This window comes from Myotis nattereri (assembly GCF_964212035.1).
Source record: "Myotis nattereri genome assembly, chromosome: 20".
Classification (NCBI taxonomy): Eukaryota; Metazoa; Chordata; class Mammalia; order Chiroptera; family Vespertilionidae; genus Myotis; species Myotis nattereri.
The window spans coordinates 171,923-189,626 of NC_138096.1; the positions used below are offsets into that span (position 1 = coordinate 171,923).

Genomic DNA, 17,704 nt, shown 5'->3' on the forward strand with positions numbered 1-17,704 from the left:
ATTCCTTGTTTTGCATGGGTTTCTGTCTCATCCACTCAGTATGCAAACATTTCTGTAGGACCTGCCATGTGCCAAGCACCGTGCTCAGCGCAGGATACCACTGTGACAAGACTGGTCTCTGACCCCCAAAGAGCTCCTAGTCTAAAGTAAAATAGACATGTGAAAAGTAATTACAACACAGTGATTAATACTAGAGTAGAGATACAAGATGTGGATGGGGGGGAGGATTCAGAAGAGGAGGAAGAGAAGAAAAAACGTTGCGAGTTCACAGCCACAAACCAGAAACTTGCTTAAGTATTCATAATTTAATCCTTACGATCATCCTGAGTCTAAGATTAAGGATTTGGCAAAGGTCTCGCTGAGGAAAATTAAAGTCAGTCCGGTGGACAATGAATGTTTCTGGGGGTTTTATACAGCAGGCATCACATAACAGCCAACATGTATGAAGCATTGCCATTTGCCTGGCATCATAGAAGAGCCTGCATAAATCATCTCAATCCTGACAAAGACCCAGTGAAGGAGCACGGTTTTCTTCCCATTTTTCAGGTGAGGCATTCAGTAAGGTGTTCAAGATCATCGGCTGGCCAGGAATGGAAACCTGGGTCTGGGTTACTCCAGCCCATGCTTTTAACCAGCACCAGGAGAATCTCACTGCCTCCAGGCATCCATAGATTGTAACCAACTACCATCTAAAATCGCACTAGTTATGCACCATCCTCCGGAGAACTGAGAAAGTGGTCCCTCAGATCAGTGATATTCAACCTTTTTCATCTCATAGCCCATGTAAACTAATTTAAAATTCTGTGGCACACCAAAAAATATAAATTTTGCTGATCTAGCTCGTCGGTTGAAAATCACTGCCTCAAATCACTTTCTGTGGTTACAAGGGGGGCTGCACCACCTGTGGTCTCCCAGACCTGCACTCACAGGCCGGAGCGTGGGAGCCCAGACTGGGCAGTGAGTTCTGGAGCAAGGCTGGAGGCAGTTCTGTTTATGCAAGAAATTACAGGCGCCGAACTAAAGCGCAGCCCAGCACTTCGCACGTGATGGTTCCGGTCAATCAATGTGGGAGGGACCAAGAGGCTGAAGAGGGGCTCAGGAGTGTTTGGAGGAGCAAACAACTGGCACCGGCCATGGTGAGATCGGGGGGTTTGCCAGCGGAGAGGACGGGCGCAAGGGATGAAACTGGGCGCGGTGCAGCCCAACTCCCCGACATTCCTCGGTCGGGCGCTCCCGCGTGCAGCTGGGGGTGTGGTCCTCACCCAGCCAAGGAGGCGGGGCTCGGGGTTGGAGCTGCGCAGGGGCGTGGCCCAGGGGAGCGGGCCTGTGATTGGCCTGCTGGAGGAAGACCCCCCCGTGGGAGGGGCCCGGAGCTGCGGCGCAGAGGTGACGTCAGCGCTGGGCCCCCTTCCGGCGCGGGGAGCGTCCAGATCAGGGCCGCTGGGCTCCAGGCCGCTTGCGGCGCCGCGGGATGTAGCGCGGGCTCCGCGGCCCCAGCTGAGCCTGTCGCCGGCGGTAAGTTTCGGGGGCGGCGGCGAGCGAGTGGGCGGGAGCTGGGGGTCCGCGAGGCGCTAGGCCCCGGTTTGCGACGGGGGCGGCCCGAGGTCCGAGTCCCCCGCCCGACGCCGGCCGCGCCTCCGGTCCTCCGCGGTCCGTGTTGTAAACATTTCCGGCCCCTCCCAGCCGCGCGCCGCCTCCGAGGCGACCTCGAAAGCCTCTTAAGGGCGGATGGGCCGCGGCGCGGGCTTCCGAGCTGCCGGCCGTGCTGGTGAGTGCGGTGTCCTCCCGCCCCGCCCGGGGAGGTGTCGGGATTCGGGCTCTGGCTTGGGGCGGGCCGGGCCCAGAACGAAGCCCGGTCCCGGCGGCGGCGCGAGCGCGGGGGGAGCGGAGGGAGGGTGGGGGCCGGCTCGCAGGACCGCCCGTCCAGCGAGAGCACCTTTGGGATCCGAGAGCCCCAGGGTCCTCGACCTGGTCTTGGTCCGATCAGACCAGACACTGCCCCCTCCCTGGTGTTGGGAAAGGAGAGGTTAGCGGACGTGTACCTTTGTTTACGGGAATCCTAAACGCCGACCTGGAGCGAAGGCTAAACTACTTCGGGGAAACACGAAATTCCAGCCCCTCAGAAATTCTGCATTGATGTTTGCCATCTTATGTTTAAGATTTGTCCTTCACGCCTTTGGTTTCCAAGAAAATAAAGTAGATCGATGCTTTCCCTCAGTTCTTCCTGCTTCCTCGGCGGTGGGAACCTGACGAGGCACTTCAGTTGACACGGAACCCGTGTGGGAGGAGCCGGAGGGGCCCAGTAGGACTTAGGAGCAACCGTAGTCTTCCCCGGGTAGTTAGCACCGACAGCGGCAGGGACGGCAGCTGCCACTTAGATAAGCGAGCGCTGTGATGGCTCTTTTCTGAAATGAGGTGGGGTCTGTTCGCTGCTTTCGTCTTGGAGGGCCGGGCCGCCTGTCCCGGTGCAGCTGCTGCTCGATGTTTGTGCAGAATCTGCGGTCGGAGGAACTCGCTGGGTGCTTAACAGGTCGCAGTGTCAGGCAGCGGGTCCCAGCTCACAGCCACAGTGATTCCGGGGGGGCTGCTGCCCCTGCCCTGGTTGGCGCCTGGGGAGTCAGCCTTACCGCCTGCGGAGGTCCACCTTGGAGCACCTCACCTGTACCTGCTTGCAGAGCAGACTCTGAAAGCGTTCTGTTCTCAGCGGCCAAGCATTTCTGTGATTCTCCAGGGATTAAATCAATCACTTTACCTGCAAGTAGGAAAGAATCTCAGGGAAGTGTCAGGAAGCAGCATTAATCCAGAGGCTCCCACTGCTAAAGGGTCAAGTGCACCAGCCTAGGTGGGCTGTCAGGCCATCTTCCGTTTCTTCAGGCTGGCCTCAGCTTACCTTTCCAAGAATTCTTTGGGGGGGGCGGCGCTTAAAAAGGAAAAAAAAAGAAAAAGAACAGAAACAAAATTTGTGTTTCTTTCTAGGCCAGTTCTCTATTTCCCTGGAAGGTCTCTACTTCCTTATAACGCAAAGCCACACTGACACTCTTGATACATTACATTGTTCCTTTCCATCTCCTGTGGTCACACTGGCGAACTAAACATTCCTCTTTAAGTGGGAAGCTGTGTGAATTACGTTGGGGGTTTTCCGGTGTTGGTACCCATTAAAATCATTACTTTTTCTCCTTAACGCCCATTTGTCCCTCATGTCTCTCACTGGACTGTGTTCCTCTCACTGCACTCAGAGTTGATTCTCTTTTTCTGCTCGGAAGTGTTGGGGTGTGGTTATTATTTATACAGTTTGTAGCTGTCTTGGTTGGAAAGGACCTTGAAAGTGCCCCCTGGTTCCCAGCAATTGGCTTCTAAGTGTGCACTGGGGTTGCGTTTGTTTCATCGGGGAACCTGGGGCGCCCAGTGTAAAGTGACCCCTACGTTGTGTACTGACCGTGTTCTCTGTAATGTGCTGATGGCCAGGTATTAAACGGGCTGCTGCATGTGCCTGTGTACCATTTACTTTTTTCTTCTTCTTCTTTTTTTCTTTTTTTTTTTTTATCATGGCATTTGAAAAGCTTACTGTCTGTTTGGGAAAGGAAAAAAAAGACCTCCTGCTGGGACTGCTTTAGCTGGAGAAGAGCTAGGAAGAACATAAGCTTGTGATTTTCCGCTTCAGACTCTTAAGCCAGTGACTTGGCATCAAGTAGGAAAGACGAGGCCCTGTTACTGCAGTTGGTCGTTTTCAGCATCGGCCTTTCCCAGCAGAGAGTATCAGAGGAGAAGACAGCTGTGTGCGCTCTTGTCTTTTCTGCTAGACTAGTCAGGTAGGCATACACAGAGCTACCCATGCAACCTCTAGGGGTGCCGGGACCCCAGAATAAAACCTCTAGAAGCTTGTGCCCATTGACTCCAGGGAAGGAGTGTGCAATAGCCTGGAAAATTGGGAACTGCCTCTCAGCATAAATGTCTCAAAAAATGTCTCCAGCTGGCTGGCGAGGGATTGAGAATCAGTCCTTTCTCAAGTTTGGCACAAGATTATCTTATTTATAGGAGCACAAACACCTCCCTGCCTCCGTATTCTATCCTCTGATACTGGTTTATCCAGATAGAAAGCTTAGTGGTAAAGACTTATTAGCTGGAATTAAAGAAATCCCATCAAAAATGCATTTGGTGGGATTTGGCCCAATTATCACTTGCTATATTGGGTGTGGTGAATGTTCTAAAATACATAAGGATATCGCTGGCTGAAGTCCCTGGTGCTCCCAGATTCAGTCTTCACAACTTCAGGGTTTATGCTGATTTTATAGATCATAGAGACGAAGGCGTTTGTAACAACTCCCAGCTGTGGTGAGTGGTCTGCCCGGTCAGAAACTGTGTTTTCAGTTCCTAGCATTACCTGCTCTTCTTTCTTGCCAGACTCCGATCCCTCTCTCTCCCTCTCCTGTCTCTGTGTTGCTACAGTTTAGAAGACCAAAGTGGACAGTGGACTTTTGCTCACTATGATGGCCTCCACTGTATGTATTTCATTGCATGATGACGTATCTTGTAGCTGATGGCGGGTTGATGAGTTAATGGGGTGTTAGGCGTAGTGACTGAATCTAGGAGACACTGCTGGGGGTGGGGAGTGTAGGAGCGAGTAATAGAGGCGTTGGAGGGAATCAGAAAAATTAGCAGCAGATGATTTGGACAGAAACGGGAAAGACTTTGATGATGGCCAAAAACTGAGGTTATCCCAGGACAGTGATGGCGAACCCTTTGAGCTCGGCAGGTCAGCATTTTGAAAAACCCTAACTTAACTCTGGTGCCGTGTCACATATAGAAATTTTTTGATATTTACAACCATAGTAAAACAAAGATTCATATTTTTGATATTTATTTTATATATTTAAATGCCATTTAACAAAGGAAAGTCAACCAAAAAAATGAGTTCGTGTGTCACCTCTGACACGCGTGTCATAGGTTCGCCATCACTGTCCTAGGAGACCCTAGACTTGAGGGCGAAGGAACTTTTCAGATCAAATGAGGAAATTTTAAGACTACCAAGCTGGGTTCTGCATCTGATCTCTTGACCCTGATTGCCCAGCTTAACGTTTGGCTATGTTATTCTGATTGCTTCTCCTAAAATAGTTTCCCAGCATTCAGAGTAACTGAACTTGTGTGTGTGGCTGTTCTAGTTTAGGGGTTCTTGTATCCCTAGCTTTACTGGTGCCACAAATTACCTTGTGCCCTCTGACTGTAGACTCCTTGACTTGTTCCACTTTGTATTTTGCACAGGACCTGAGAAGGCCTGAGGGTGCAGCACTAAATGCATTGGTTACATATTCAGTGAAAGGAGAAAGCTCCACCAGCACCAGAAAGCGCTAAATCCTTAGCTAGTGATAAGAGGTTAATGAGCCACATGCTTGCTGGCTGGAAAGCTGCCCCATTCATCCATTCATTCCTTTTGAACTGTGGGCTCTGACCAGAATCAGGGATCTGTATCTATTCGAGGTAGTACTGGATCCCTGAACCTGAGAAGGATTTTTTGGCCGTCTCTGAAGTACTGCCAGCAGTATACTAAGCTAAGTGTATTCTCCTTTCGAGACTGACTTCTGCAAGACGCCCAGAGCTATTGATACATGTTTTCCAATATGAAGTCCTTCTCAGTAAGGCTGTTGATAAGGCCGTGCTTCCCTGTGAGGAAACATGTTTTGTGGTCAGCCTGCTGAAAAGGGTTTCCCAACGTTTCTTCTCACCTGAGGAGTCCAGGGGCCTCCCACTTCCTGTTCTCCGTGGGCTCGGCTGGTGCCTAAGTGGCCTCTGTCTTGTCAGTCTGCACATTTGAAGAAAGAGGAACTTTCTTTGTGTTGACACCACGGAAAGGCCTCTGCACAGCGAGTTTTTGTTTGTCTCTTGAACTAAATTTCTTGTTGCTTTCCGTTGTGCATTTGAGTTGAGCACAGCATGGCTTTTGAAACTTGAGGCTTGCCCTCGCTTGCCTACATAAACCCACTGTAATCCCTGAGGAGAAAGTGTGATTACTCTTGGATTTTAAAAAAGAACTCGTACAAGAAAGAGACAGCCTCCCCTGGGAGCAGAGTCCCGCTTCCTTACTGCCCCTTGCACAGGCTTTGGTTCCCTAAGCTCAAGTTTCCGCGCCTGTGAAGCAGCTCACTCCACGGGAAAGTGTTACCGGGTCCTCTGTGCATCGCCCTGGAGTCATGGGGGCCCGGGTGGCCCGGGCACGAAAATGCTAATGTTATGGCTGCTACTGCAGCTGTGAGACATCGACTCCTGTGTTTCTGGGAGAGGGAAGAGCCTGGTCATTTACAGGAGAGTGGACCTCCTTGGGCACCTTTCAATACTATTTTCATCGCCCTGAGGCCTGATTAAAGACTGCTATCTGACATCCAGCTCTGGAGGACCTGCAGGTTTGGAGACTTCCTGGAAAACGGAGCTCTAGGTTCCCTGGTTTTCCTGAAGAGTCTGTGCCTGTCTGGTTTCTGAAAGGCTCGTTTGAGTGGGGCTTTGCTTACGACCTGTGGTGGCTGGCCAGGCTCTTGCTGAGCCGGCGGTTTGGGGTGTGTGTGGCAAAGGGCAAGGCTACCTCCTTGTGCTCAGCTCCCTGCTTTCAGGTAAGTGATTGGTTACCCTAAAGGGAATGGTGGTGGAGTGTGTTCTCTAAGTGTTGAACCCAAGCTCCAATCCTATGGTAGAATTAGGAGGCCTCCCTCTGCATGCAGGGTGTTTGCATTGTCCGAGCGTTTGTAGGAGAAACCCAGCTGAGTCCAGCTGGCACTTAATTCCTGTCTAAGCCGGGAGGTCTTGTAGTTACAGCCAGGTGTTGACTGCATATTTTTGCTCCACAGTCTCAAAGCCAGACCTTTCTTGGGCGAATAGCTTTGGCTTGATGGGCTGTTTCTTCTCACTGAATGGGGTCCATACAGGTGGGGGAGTTGAGGGTAGACACCGTTTTTCAGTGGTGACAGTTTGGTACAAAAACCACAGATGCTTTGAAAGCCAACAACCAAGGGCTCTGTTTTCAGCCTTACCTGTGAGGTTAGTGGGGCTCTGAGTAAAGGCTGCTGTTAAAGAGGAAGAAGGAGTAGATTTCATCTTAGCATTAAGTGGCCTTCAGAATTGGCGACAGAATGTGAGTTTATTAGCTAGCATCGTACTCAGTGCCGACCTGTGGAAATGGAACCAGAAGAGGAGCAAATTGTCAGCGCCCTTCTTGTCTGTGTTTGCTTTTAGTGTCTGCCCCCTGGGGCTGAGACACCCAGCCTGTCCCCAAGCTGAAGCTGCAGGGTGCTGAGGTACCAGCTAGATGTCTTCTCACAAAGGACCGGTGGTGGCACAGGGCAATGGGGCTCCTGCCAGTAACCGGGGGACTGACACGGTGGAGCTGGCGGAACTGGGACCCCTGCTGGAAGAGAAGGGCAAACGCGGGATCGCTGACCCAGCCAAAGTAAGTTGTCTTTCCGCCATCGGAAAGTAAGTGATTTCCGCCATCGGACTTTCTCCTGGAACCTCTGCAGCCTCAACTCCCTCCCCAGAAGAGGAACCAGGGCACCCTGGGAATGTCTCACCTCGTCCTCCTCATGCTGTGTCAAAGGACCTTTTTATTTGTCTGTTTTCCCCACTGTCCGCTTTTACGAGTTCACTCATCTCTGTAACCCGGTGCTTAGCACAGGCCTGCCATCCCATAAGTCATCCGTGAATGGCTGAGCGAACGAAGGGTGCAGTTAGCTGAGGTTTGGCTTCATATAACCAACAAACATCCCTGTGGCTCTGGCAGGACAGCAGTCTGTCCAGTAAAGGGTTCTAGACGGAACTGGCCAAGGCTGTGTGGAGGCTGCGCCACTGCCAGGCACCTGTCTTGCTCCTCCTTCATTTAAAAAGATTATTTTTAATTTATTGGAGTGACACTGGCTAATAAAATTACATAGGTGTTAGGGGTGCAATTCTATAATGCAGCATCTGTGTGTGGTATCGCATGTCCTCCTTCCATCACCATTTATTCCCCCTTTACCCTCTCCGACCTCCCCCGCTGCTTTCCCTCAGATAATCACCATGACGCACGGATACAGAGAACAGGCTGACAGCGGTCAGAGGGGAGGGGGTTGTGGGGCTGGGTGAAAAAGGCGAAGGGATTAAGCACAAAGAAAACCCTCCTTCATTCTTGAGGTCACCCACCAGGCCCACACTGGCCACCCCCAAGGAGGAGGGGAGAAGGACCCGCCCTTTCTAGAAGTGTCTCAGGACACTGCCCTTGACGCCACCTGTGGGAAGTCGTTGTGGAGTCATGTTCAGCTGCAGTGGAGCTTGGGCAACGCAGCCTTCTCATTGGGCTTGAGTAAAATCACAGGAACAACACCAAGGACTCTGTCACGGAGGAAAGAGGGAGTGTGCTGTGGGGTAGGCAGGCTGGGATCTGTCACCGAGCCTGAGGGGCCGTTTGCTTACCAGGGACCATCAGCAGGAGAGAGGGAGAGCGGATGTCGGGGAAGGAGCTGAGGCCAGGCTGTCCGCCGTGGCTTGGAGTCGCGGGGCAGCCTCCATGAGGGCGCTCCTCCCCCAGGTGCACACAGTGTCAGTGCTGCTTGTTCTGTGGAGTCCGTTCCGGGCCCTGGTGCTCCTGAGGATACAGTTTTGTCATCATGGCGTCCCCAAGTCCGCAAACGGAACTGTGAGCAGATCTCAGTCCTCCGGGGATCTGAGACCCAGGCCAGCTCGTTGCTTTGAGAATCTCGTGGTCTGGAAGATGGAAGTATTTGGGAAATTGGGGGAACTCGAGAAGCGCTGTTCTAGAGATTGGGGGGGGCCTTCAGACTTACAGACCGTGGGGACTAGTGTGCTCATCCTGTGTCCCCATCGGCCTGTCTCCTGTGTGAATTGCGCTTTCACGCCAGCATGTACACAGTATCAGTCAATCCTGAACTAGAGCGTCCTGAACTTACTAACTGCCATGCTTTAGAGAAGGGGCCACAGGCCCTGTGCACACAGCGTTCAGTTAGGGTTTCCCTAGCATGTCTGGCCTGCAATGGCACGGTTTATGAGGTGACTGCTAGGATGGGTTTGTGTTTATTTTTTCTCACAGGCTGAAGAAGAGCAAGCATGCCCAGTGCCCCAGGAGGAGGAGGAGGAGGTGAGGGTCCTGACACTTCCCCTGCAAGCACACCATGCCATGGAGAAGATGGAGGAGTTCGTGTATAAGGTGCTGAGAGCTAGTCCTGGAGGGGAGGGGCGGTGGGCTTACTGGGGGTGTCCCAGCGGGTGGGCCTGCAGTGGGCTAAAGACCTTTGATTCCTGTGTGTGTATTTGTTTTTGCTTAAGGTGCAGTAAATATCAGGCTAGCAGATTTTTACTGCCTAATGTGTTAAAGCATTATTCAAAATATGTTCTGAGCAGGAGTGGCGACGGGGCAGGGGAGGGGCATTTGGGGGGGAAAGGAGACACAGGTAATACTTTAATAAAAATAAATAAATAAATAAATATTTAAATATATGTACTAAACAGGAGCTCTCAATTATTTTTGCTGTGGATCCCTTTGGCAGTCATCAAAATATTAAAATGTGATTGGGCTCCTTTATTAAAACATTAAATATGCATTAATGACAAGCTTTAAAATATTGTATTAAAATTTGTGGTTTTTTTTAAATTTTACTGATTTTTTAAGAGAGAGCGAGAGAGAAACATCGATTTGTTGTTCCACTTATCTATACATTTATTTGTTGATTCTTGTATGTGCCCTGACTGGGGATGAGACCCACAGCCTTTTATGTATTGGGTAGCTCTAACCAACTAAGCTACCCAGCCAGGACAAAATTTTTAAGTTCGAAGTAGTGATGAATAAAAATATGTTGGTATCTGCAAAACTAAGGTATGAAAATATCTGTGATTTCTGTTGGTGACAGAGTCACAGTTCTAATCCTGTGGTTTGCTGCTCACACTTAAATTGAGGGAAATGTTGAATTTAGTTAGAGGTGAGTGAAAACGAGAAGTTTGTCCATCTCGTCCCTGCTTCTGCTCACTGTCCGAGGCTGAGAGCCCCTGCTCTCAAGGACACGGTCTCAGCCTCGTGAGGATTTCGTTTCCTGGGAAGGGCAGAGCAGGGGCAGCCAGAATCTCCAGGAGGAGCGGGTCAAGGAGGCGGAAGTGTATGGTTTTAAAAGCCACAGGCACGTTCATGTTCCCACTGCCCCAGGTCTGGGAGGGACGCTGGAGGGTCATCCCGTACGATGTGCTCCCGGACTGGCTGAAAGACAACGATTACCTGCTCCACGGCCACAGGCCGCCCATGCCCTCCTTCCGGGCTTGCTTCCGGAGCATCTTCCGCATCCACACAGAGACCGGCAACATCTGGACCCATCTGCTTGGTGAGTGCTGGGGCTGGGAATGCAGCTTTTGTCTCTTCAGGTGCAAAGGAGTTTTATAGCCTGTGTCTCTGGCAAGAAGAACAAAGTTGTTCTGGCTGACTGAAAGCTGGCGTTGCGCCTCCGAACTGCCAGTGAGCGTGGTCAGCTCTTGGTCATTGGTCTGTAAGGCAGGCAGGGGTCGGGCATGGGGGGGACTGGAAATGGGAGAAGAAGATGCAACTAGGTGTTGTGTTGTCTTGTAATCCCTGGAAGAACTATCCAGCATGGAGGCAGTTCCTTCCATTTCATACATTTCCACTGTCACAGCAAAATGCCAGCATTTTCCTAAATGATCTTTTTGTCAGGGCCTATGTGACTGGTGCCATTTTCTCCAGAATTTTGGACTACAGTTCCCACAGCTAAACCCGATAATGTTAGTCCTGATTCAACACCAACTGTCAGAATGCACACCTTCCCTTCCTCCTCAGCTCTGTTCCTCTTCCTCCTCTAGGTTTTGTGCTGTTTCTGTTCCTGGGAATCTTGACCATGCTGAGACCAAACATGTACTTCATGGCGCCCCTGCAGGAGAAGGTGGTGTTCGGCATGTTCTTCCTGGGTGCAGTGCTCTGCCTCAGCTTCTCCTGGCTCTTTCACACCGTCTACTGTCACTCAGAGAAAGTCTCTCGGACTTTTTCCAAGTGAGTGACAGGCCTGACATTGGGACGGGGGTGAGGAGGGAGGGGAATACTAGGCCCTGCTGTCCCATCCTGTGACCTGAGGACTGGGACCCCCAGTGGCCCCTGAAGACGCCCTGCTGTGCCCAAGGAAAGGCTTTCTACCTTGTAGGTGTAATAGGGTGATGAGGCTCTTTTAAATCCTTCATGAAAAAATGCACGGTAGCCCCAACAGCTGGAACCCAGCGTGGAATGTATTTCCCACCTGCTCAGCGCTGTCCTGTGAGCTGGGTGCGAGTGGGCTACTCTCCAGACCAAGCGCCCGGGCCCATGGGCGTGGTGACGTGTCCTGTGCTGCGTTCTGCTGTGCTCCTGCCCACGGCCAAGCAGCTTATCTTCGCTGCCCACACATGGCTGGAAGCCCCAGATGCCTGTCATCTGCTGCCTTCCATAATCCCCCGTTCTGAGCCTGTTGTTGTTGGTGGTGGTGGGGATGGATTATTTTGTTTTCTTCCCAATAACACCAGTAATGGCAATACATTTTTATCATTTAAAAGTCAGTTAAAACAGCAGCTACTTCCAATTTAAGGGTTTGTGTTTAGAACTCAACTTGTCAGAACTGGGGAACAGTCAGAGCCCTCCTGAGCGAAAAGCTGAATTTAAGTGCCCAGTGGGGGGCCTGAGGGGAAGAGAGTTCTGTGATGGGGACTCTTAGCAGCTCTTCCACTGCAAAGACAAGTGCTTAACCTTGTGGATTTCAATCCAGGATATAGACAAGGGATGGGGAATGGTCAGATCTGCGAGCAGATGGAGGGAAAAACGAACAGTTGAAGGAGCCATAGGAAGTCTTCATTTCTCCCACTGATGCATTTTAACTTTGTGGCTCTCTTTCAGACTGGACTATTCAGGGATTGCCCTGCTGATTATGGGGAGCTTTGTCCCATGGCTCTATTACTCCTTCTACTGCTCCCCACAGCCACGGCTCATCTACCTCTCCATCATCTGTGTCCTGGGCATTTCCGCCATCATTGTGGCACAGTGGGACCGGTTTGCCACTCCTAAGCACCGGCAGACAAGAGCAGGTGGGTGTGAAGGTGATGGAAATCTCACAGGTCGTTCAACCTTGACCCTAATAGGCTCAACCTTAGGTCCCAAGATTTGCAGTTTGAGGACCCCAGTCAAACCCTGATTTGTCTTCAGAATCCTGAGAGCAGTATTCTACTGCTGTTTTCATGTTTTTATTAATTAAGAGAGACTGGAGGGGAGAACGGGAGAGAGAGACATTGACCGTGTGCACTCCCACCGGGATCACACCCACAACCTGGGGGATGTGCCCTGACCGAACTGGCAGCCTTTTGGTGCATGGGACGATGCTCAACTACTGAGCCACGGCAGTCAGGCGACAGTATGGGCTTCTAAAGCTCCGTTATCCCCCAGGTTTCATATTATTTCATGGAATGCTAATAAGCAACATAATGACCAAGTTTTTCAATTAGCTGCAAGTATAGAAATGACTGCTCTTATCAAAACGTACAGCCCTGGCCAGTGTGGCTCAGTTGACTGAGCATCATTCCGTGCACCCAAAGGTCACCAATTCGATTCCCAGTCGGCATATACCCAGGGTGTCGTTCGGTTTGGTCCCAAGTCGGGGTGCATATGGGAGGCCCCCGGTCAACTACTGGAATAGCTAAAGCATGAGCATCTTTGGGTTGTGCCACCTCTACTCCTATTTTAAGCTTTATTACTTACAGCAACACCAGAGACCTCTTTAGATTTCTTATTATCTGGTATGTTGTGACTTTTAGTTAAAAGAATTCAATGTTCATCAAGCATCAGCACATGCTGGGCGTGGTGCTTTAACAAGGTATATCAAGAGTGGAGAGGTGGTCCCTGACCCGCCCCCCAGCTCCCGTTGTGTTGGGACAGGTGCCCGTTCTTCCCTTCCTCTTACCTCCCTTGTCTGTCCCAGCAGCTACACCAGCTTCTAACTTGAATGTCTCCACCTGCTCAGGTCAGAGCCTGGGTACTTCGTAGTGTACGATCTTCCTGGGGAACTGTCTACCCCTCCCCACTGCAGAGGCACCTGAAGCTGTGCATCTGAGTTCGCTGGCACCAGAACTGCGAGCAGGTGAAGAATGGCTCGTTTAACTCTTGTTCCTGCTCCTCACCTGCTCACAGATCTGATGCCACCAGAGGGTTTGGTCTGTCACTTTTGCCTAACAAATAGTGAAGAATGTGAGATGTTTGTTCGTGGTGCTGTTTAGAGGGTAATGTGTATATAAGCACTTTCACAGCCTTCTTCCCATTCCGGATGTTGAAGAAATATCTGCTAACCATTCTCCATTTTGTGGCCAAACTTCCTGAAAAGTAGCTAATTATCACAGACATTCGAATTCCAGAGCGAAGCAGCCGTGTTCACCGTGTGACAGCTGTCCCCTCCCTGACCGTCTGGTCTGCTCTGTGCAGGGGTGTTCCTGGGCCTGGGTCTGAGTGGCGTCGTGCCCACCATGCACTTTACCATCGCCGAGGGCTTCGTCAAGGCCACCACCGTGGGCCAGATGGGCTGGTTCTTCCTCATGGCCGTGATGTACATCACCGGGGCTGGCCTCTATGCGGCTCGAATTCCTGAGCGCTTCTTCCCTGGAAAGTTTGACATATGGGTAAGAGACGGCTCTGCCGGCAGTGCCTGTGGTCAGGGACTGGCCCCAGGTGAAAGGTCTGAGTAAAAGGCAGTACAGACATGGGGCCATGTGGTGTTTGGGGTACATACATGTACAGGGGAAGTGGGCAGCGGGAGGGAGTGATCAGTATGAACATTTTGGTGTATTTCTGACACTTGTATTTATTTTTTAATCTATTTTTATTGATTTCAGAGAGGAAGGGAGACGGAGAGCAATATAGAAACATCATGATGAGAGAATCACTGACTGGCTGCCTCCTGCCTGCCCCACACTGGGGATCAAGCCCGCAACTGGGAATCAAACCGTGACCTCCTGGTCCATAGGTGGAGGCTCAGCCACTGAGCCATGCTGGCTGAGCTCTGACGCAACTTTTTAAATTCTCTAGCCCTGGCCGGTGTGGCTCAGTGCCTTGAGCGTCCGTCCTGTGCGCCAAAGGTTGGTTCAGTTCCCAGTCAGGGCACATGCCCTGGTTGTGGATACAATCTGCCAGTCAGGGTCCATGCCAGAGGCAATTGATCGATGTTCTCTCCCTCTCCCTTCCTCTCCCTCAAATCAATAAAAACATCAAAAAATTTATAGCAAATATATAATTTTCATGACATAAAACTTTGAGAGAAGTTAGATGAGGTAAGAGCTCTCTTCTCATGTCTGATCCCTCCTTGCCATTACTCTTAAGGGTCACCTCTTGTTCCTACAGTTCCAGTCGCATCAGATTTTTCATGTCCTGGTGGTGGCAGCAGCCTTCGTCCACTTCTATGGGGTCTCCAACCTTCAGGAATTCCGCTACGGCTTGGAAGGCGGCTGTACCGATGACTCTCTTCTCTGAGCCTCCCACTCAAGGCTGGAGGGGAACTTCCCAAGTGCTTTCAAAAATAACTTCCTTGCTGAAGTGAAAGGAAGCGTCTGAGTTGTCTGTTTCTAGAAGAAACCTCTTAGAGAATTCAGTGCCAGCCAGGCTTCAGCCCACCTTCCCGCCTCAGGGCGGGGGGATAAGCTTTCCATGTCCCTCGCGGAGGAGGGGTGGTCCACTGGCCACGCCCCTCCTCAGCAAGGCAGCTCTGTCCCCTTGGCACAGAGCGTTCTGAAGCTCACGTTGAGATTTTATCCCTCCTCCAACCATTTTGGGAAAAAATGATGGACTGGGACTCTTCAGAAATTCTATTTCTGGAAGAAAATGTCCCTCCCTTACCCCCGTCCTTACTTTGTAACCTGGCTTGGAACAGGCCATCCATTTTGTAGCACACTTTTCAGAAACGATCGTAGCCGGTCCGTCTCGGGCCTGGATCTGACGACAGCAGGAAGAAGGCACCAACTTTGAGGCAGCAGCTAATCATGGAAGTGTGTCCAGGCTTCAGATAACTTGAGTTTTAATTTTTTTCTTGGCAGAGTAATGTAAAATTAAAATGGGGAGAGATATTTAATATTTAATACTAAGCTTTAAAAGGAAATTTGCTATCATTGCTGTGTATCCTGATGCAAAGGCTATGATGATAATAAAAGGAAGTGCAGAAGACAATTAGCATTCAAATATTTAACATGTGTGGTCTCAACTATTTGCACATAACTCCAAAGTATTAAAACCAGAAAAGTAATCTCGGATTCTGCAGAAGCACAAATTTGAATCAGGGTTGACAGGCTGGCGTGTGCGAGCCATTGAATAAGCCCAATTGATTCCCAAGCATCAGCTCCTATGTCAGGCCTGCCTTTTCTCTACTTATTGCACAGACTTTTACTAGAGAAATTATTCTGAAGTATTATTTAATGATTCAATGGTTCTCAGAGGTATTGGGGTATATCCCTGTGACTGTCAAAGGTCTACTGTACATTACTCTAGGGTTCAGTTCTCTTAAGGTTGTCTCATCAGAGGTCATTCTCTGCCTTTGGAATCGTACTCGACCTGAGATGAGTTGTGTGTGTGTGTGTGGCCTGCAGCAGTCATTTCCGAGCGAAGTTCAGCAGCTAGAAGGCAGTTTTCTCGGGTTACAAAGACGCATTTGCTCAATTTATACAATTGGGAGGATAAGTTACCTTTTAAAAAATAATCCAACTAGGCTGACAGAGGAAACTTTCTCAACCTCGTGGTAATCAGGGAAATGTAAATTAAAACCAAAGTGATAGCCATTTCACTACCACCAGATTGGCGCACATCAAAAACCCTAATATTGCGTTTGTGTGGATGTGAGCAGACCAGGAACTACGTTGGTAGGACCGGTTTTGTCGAGGGGTAGAGGATATGGATACGTGTTGCAACATGCAAACACTGCGTGAAACCCACCTTACAAAATGAGATGTATCTAAAATTCATCCTAAATTAATTCCTTTCAAAAATGTTGGTTCTGGCACTGGCCAGGTAGCTTTGTTGGTTAGAGCACCGTCCTGATATGCCAAGGTTGCAGGTTTGGTCCCCAGTCAGGGCATATCCCACAGTTGGGAAACCACTGCTCCTGAGAGGTATCAGAAAGATTCATTACAGCTTCAGCTGGTGTGGCTCAGTGGGCATCATCTAGTGTACCGAAAGTTTGCTGCTTCAATTCCCAGTCAGGGCACATGCCTGGGTTGCAGGCTCCATCCCTGGTGGGGACCGTGCAGGAAGCAGCCCATTGAAGTTCAGCTTCACATCTCACATCAATCTTTCTCCTCCCCCACCCTCTTTCTAAAAGTATTTTTTTAAAAGGATACATTGCTGCGGATGTATTAGCAATGCACTAAAATTAAGCCAAATATCCAAAACTGTTTACTGGAATAATAAATTGTGGCTTATTCATATAACGAAAGACTATGAAAATTAGTTACAGTAACAAGTGACAACACAGGAGGGAGGGAGGGAAGCAACTTACATTTGATTGCATTTCTGAGTAAAGCTCAGAATTTTGCAAAACTAATGATAGTTTAGGGACACAAATATCGCAAGAATTTTAAAAGGATTTTAATTCAGAAAAAAATGGTTACCTCAGAACAGGAGGGAGGGAGGAAGACAGGACATTTCATTACTGTAGCTTATATTCTTTTTAACTAGGTGGTAAGTACCTGGATGTTCCTTAAACAATGATTATTTTTCTTGTGTATATGTATTAAGTATATCTATTTAATAAAAACTTTTAAGTTTTTAAAAAGACTTGAGCTGATAGCAGAAGCCACAGTGGTTCACAAACATGCTTCGGCCTGCAGTGGGAAGTCAGTGCTGACTGTGTACTAGGTGCAGGGTGTGCTCACCAGGTCACCATCGTCCCTGCCTAGCTCTAGAGCAGCGGTTCTCAACCTGTGGGTTCGAACGGCCCTTTCACAGGGGTCGCCTGAGACCATCGGAAAACATAATTACATATTGTTTTTGTGATTCATCACTATGCTTTAATTATGTTCAATTTGTACCAATGAAAATACATCCTGCATACCAGATATTTACATGACGATTCATCACAATAGCAAAATTACAGTTATGAAGTAGCAACGAAAATAATTTTATGGTCGGGGGTCACCACAATATGAGGAACTGTATGAAAGGGTCGCAGCATTAGGAAGGTTGAGAACCACTGCTCTAGAGGCGTCTGAGTTTGCAACCACTTGGTCTATCTGATCCAGCCCATCCACTTCCTACATGAGGAAGTACAGAGGTCCCTAGTCATTGGTGAGATCGAGTGCTAGGCACTGTAGGAGAATGAGGAAATGATGAGCTGTGATGAAAGGCCAAGAATAAAAGCTAAGAATATGACTCCAGCCTTTTCCTATCAGTAAGAAGACTAATATCTCTACCCATAGAGCATTCGTTTTCAGTTTTAAATCATGGCAAAGGGGTAATATCCAAAGAAATTGTTGGATGCGCTGTTAGTCCACTGGGGAAACATTTGCCAAAATTAAACATGCAAGGATTTTATTAGGAGACCAGAGGAGGCTGGGAGAGCCTTCAGACTTCCCTGCGAAGGACTTCCCCTCGAAGGACTGAGGGGAGAAGGCTGGAAGCGCCTGGACTACCTTGCATTCCAAGAAAGGTGCAGCAAAGCCCTTCAGAACAAGTCCTTGATCCAAAGTC

General features: G+C 49.6%; 1 protein-coding gene across 2 annotated transcripts; it reads left to right on the forward strand.

Moving 5' to 3' along the window:
* The first annotated feature begins 1,397 nt into the window (after positions 1 to 1,397).
* ADIPOR1 (adiponectin receptor 1) lies at positions 1,398 to 15,210 on the forward strand. Of its 2 annotated transcripts, none has more exons than XM_081114425.1 (8): positions 1,398 to 1,515; positions 7,219 to 7,432; positions 9,065 to 9,181; positions 10,172 to 10,343; positions 10,834 to 11,020; positions 11,891 to 12,078; positions 13,463 to 13,656; positions 14,375 to 15,210. In XM_081114425.1, exons 2-8 carry the CDS (start codon positions 7,292 to 7,294, stop codon positions 14,501 to 14,503), a joined length of 1,128 nt encoding a protein of 375 aa, XP_080970551.1. In that variant the 5' UTR covers positions 1,398 to 1,515; positions 7,219 to 7,291; the 3' UTR covers positions 14,504 to 15,210. The 2 variants fall into 2 exon arrangements, with proteins under 2 accessions (XP_080970551.1, XP_080970552.1); XM_081114426.1 differs by lacking the exon at positions 1,398 to 1,515 and adding an exon at positions 1,525 to 1,768.
* The last annotated feature ends 2,494 nt before the right edge of the window (positions 15,211 to 17,704 follow it).

Excerpts from the sequence above, each read along its gene's own strand:
- ADIPOR1 (XM_081114425.1), top strand. The coding sequence starts at position 7,292 with ATGTCTTCTCACAAAGGACCGGTGGTGGCACAGGGCAATGGGGCTCCT. Across the intron at positions 11,021-11,890 it reads GTCTCTCGGACTTTTTCCAA|ACTGGACTATTCAGGGATTG; the intron begins GTGAGTGACAGG and ends GCTCTCTTTCAG. Across the intron at positions 12,079-13,462 it reads GCACCGGCAGACAAGAGCAG|GGGTGTTCCTGGGCCTGGGT; the intron begins GTGGGTGTGAAG and ends TGCTCTGTGCAG.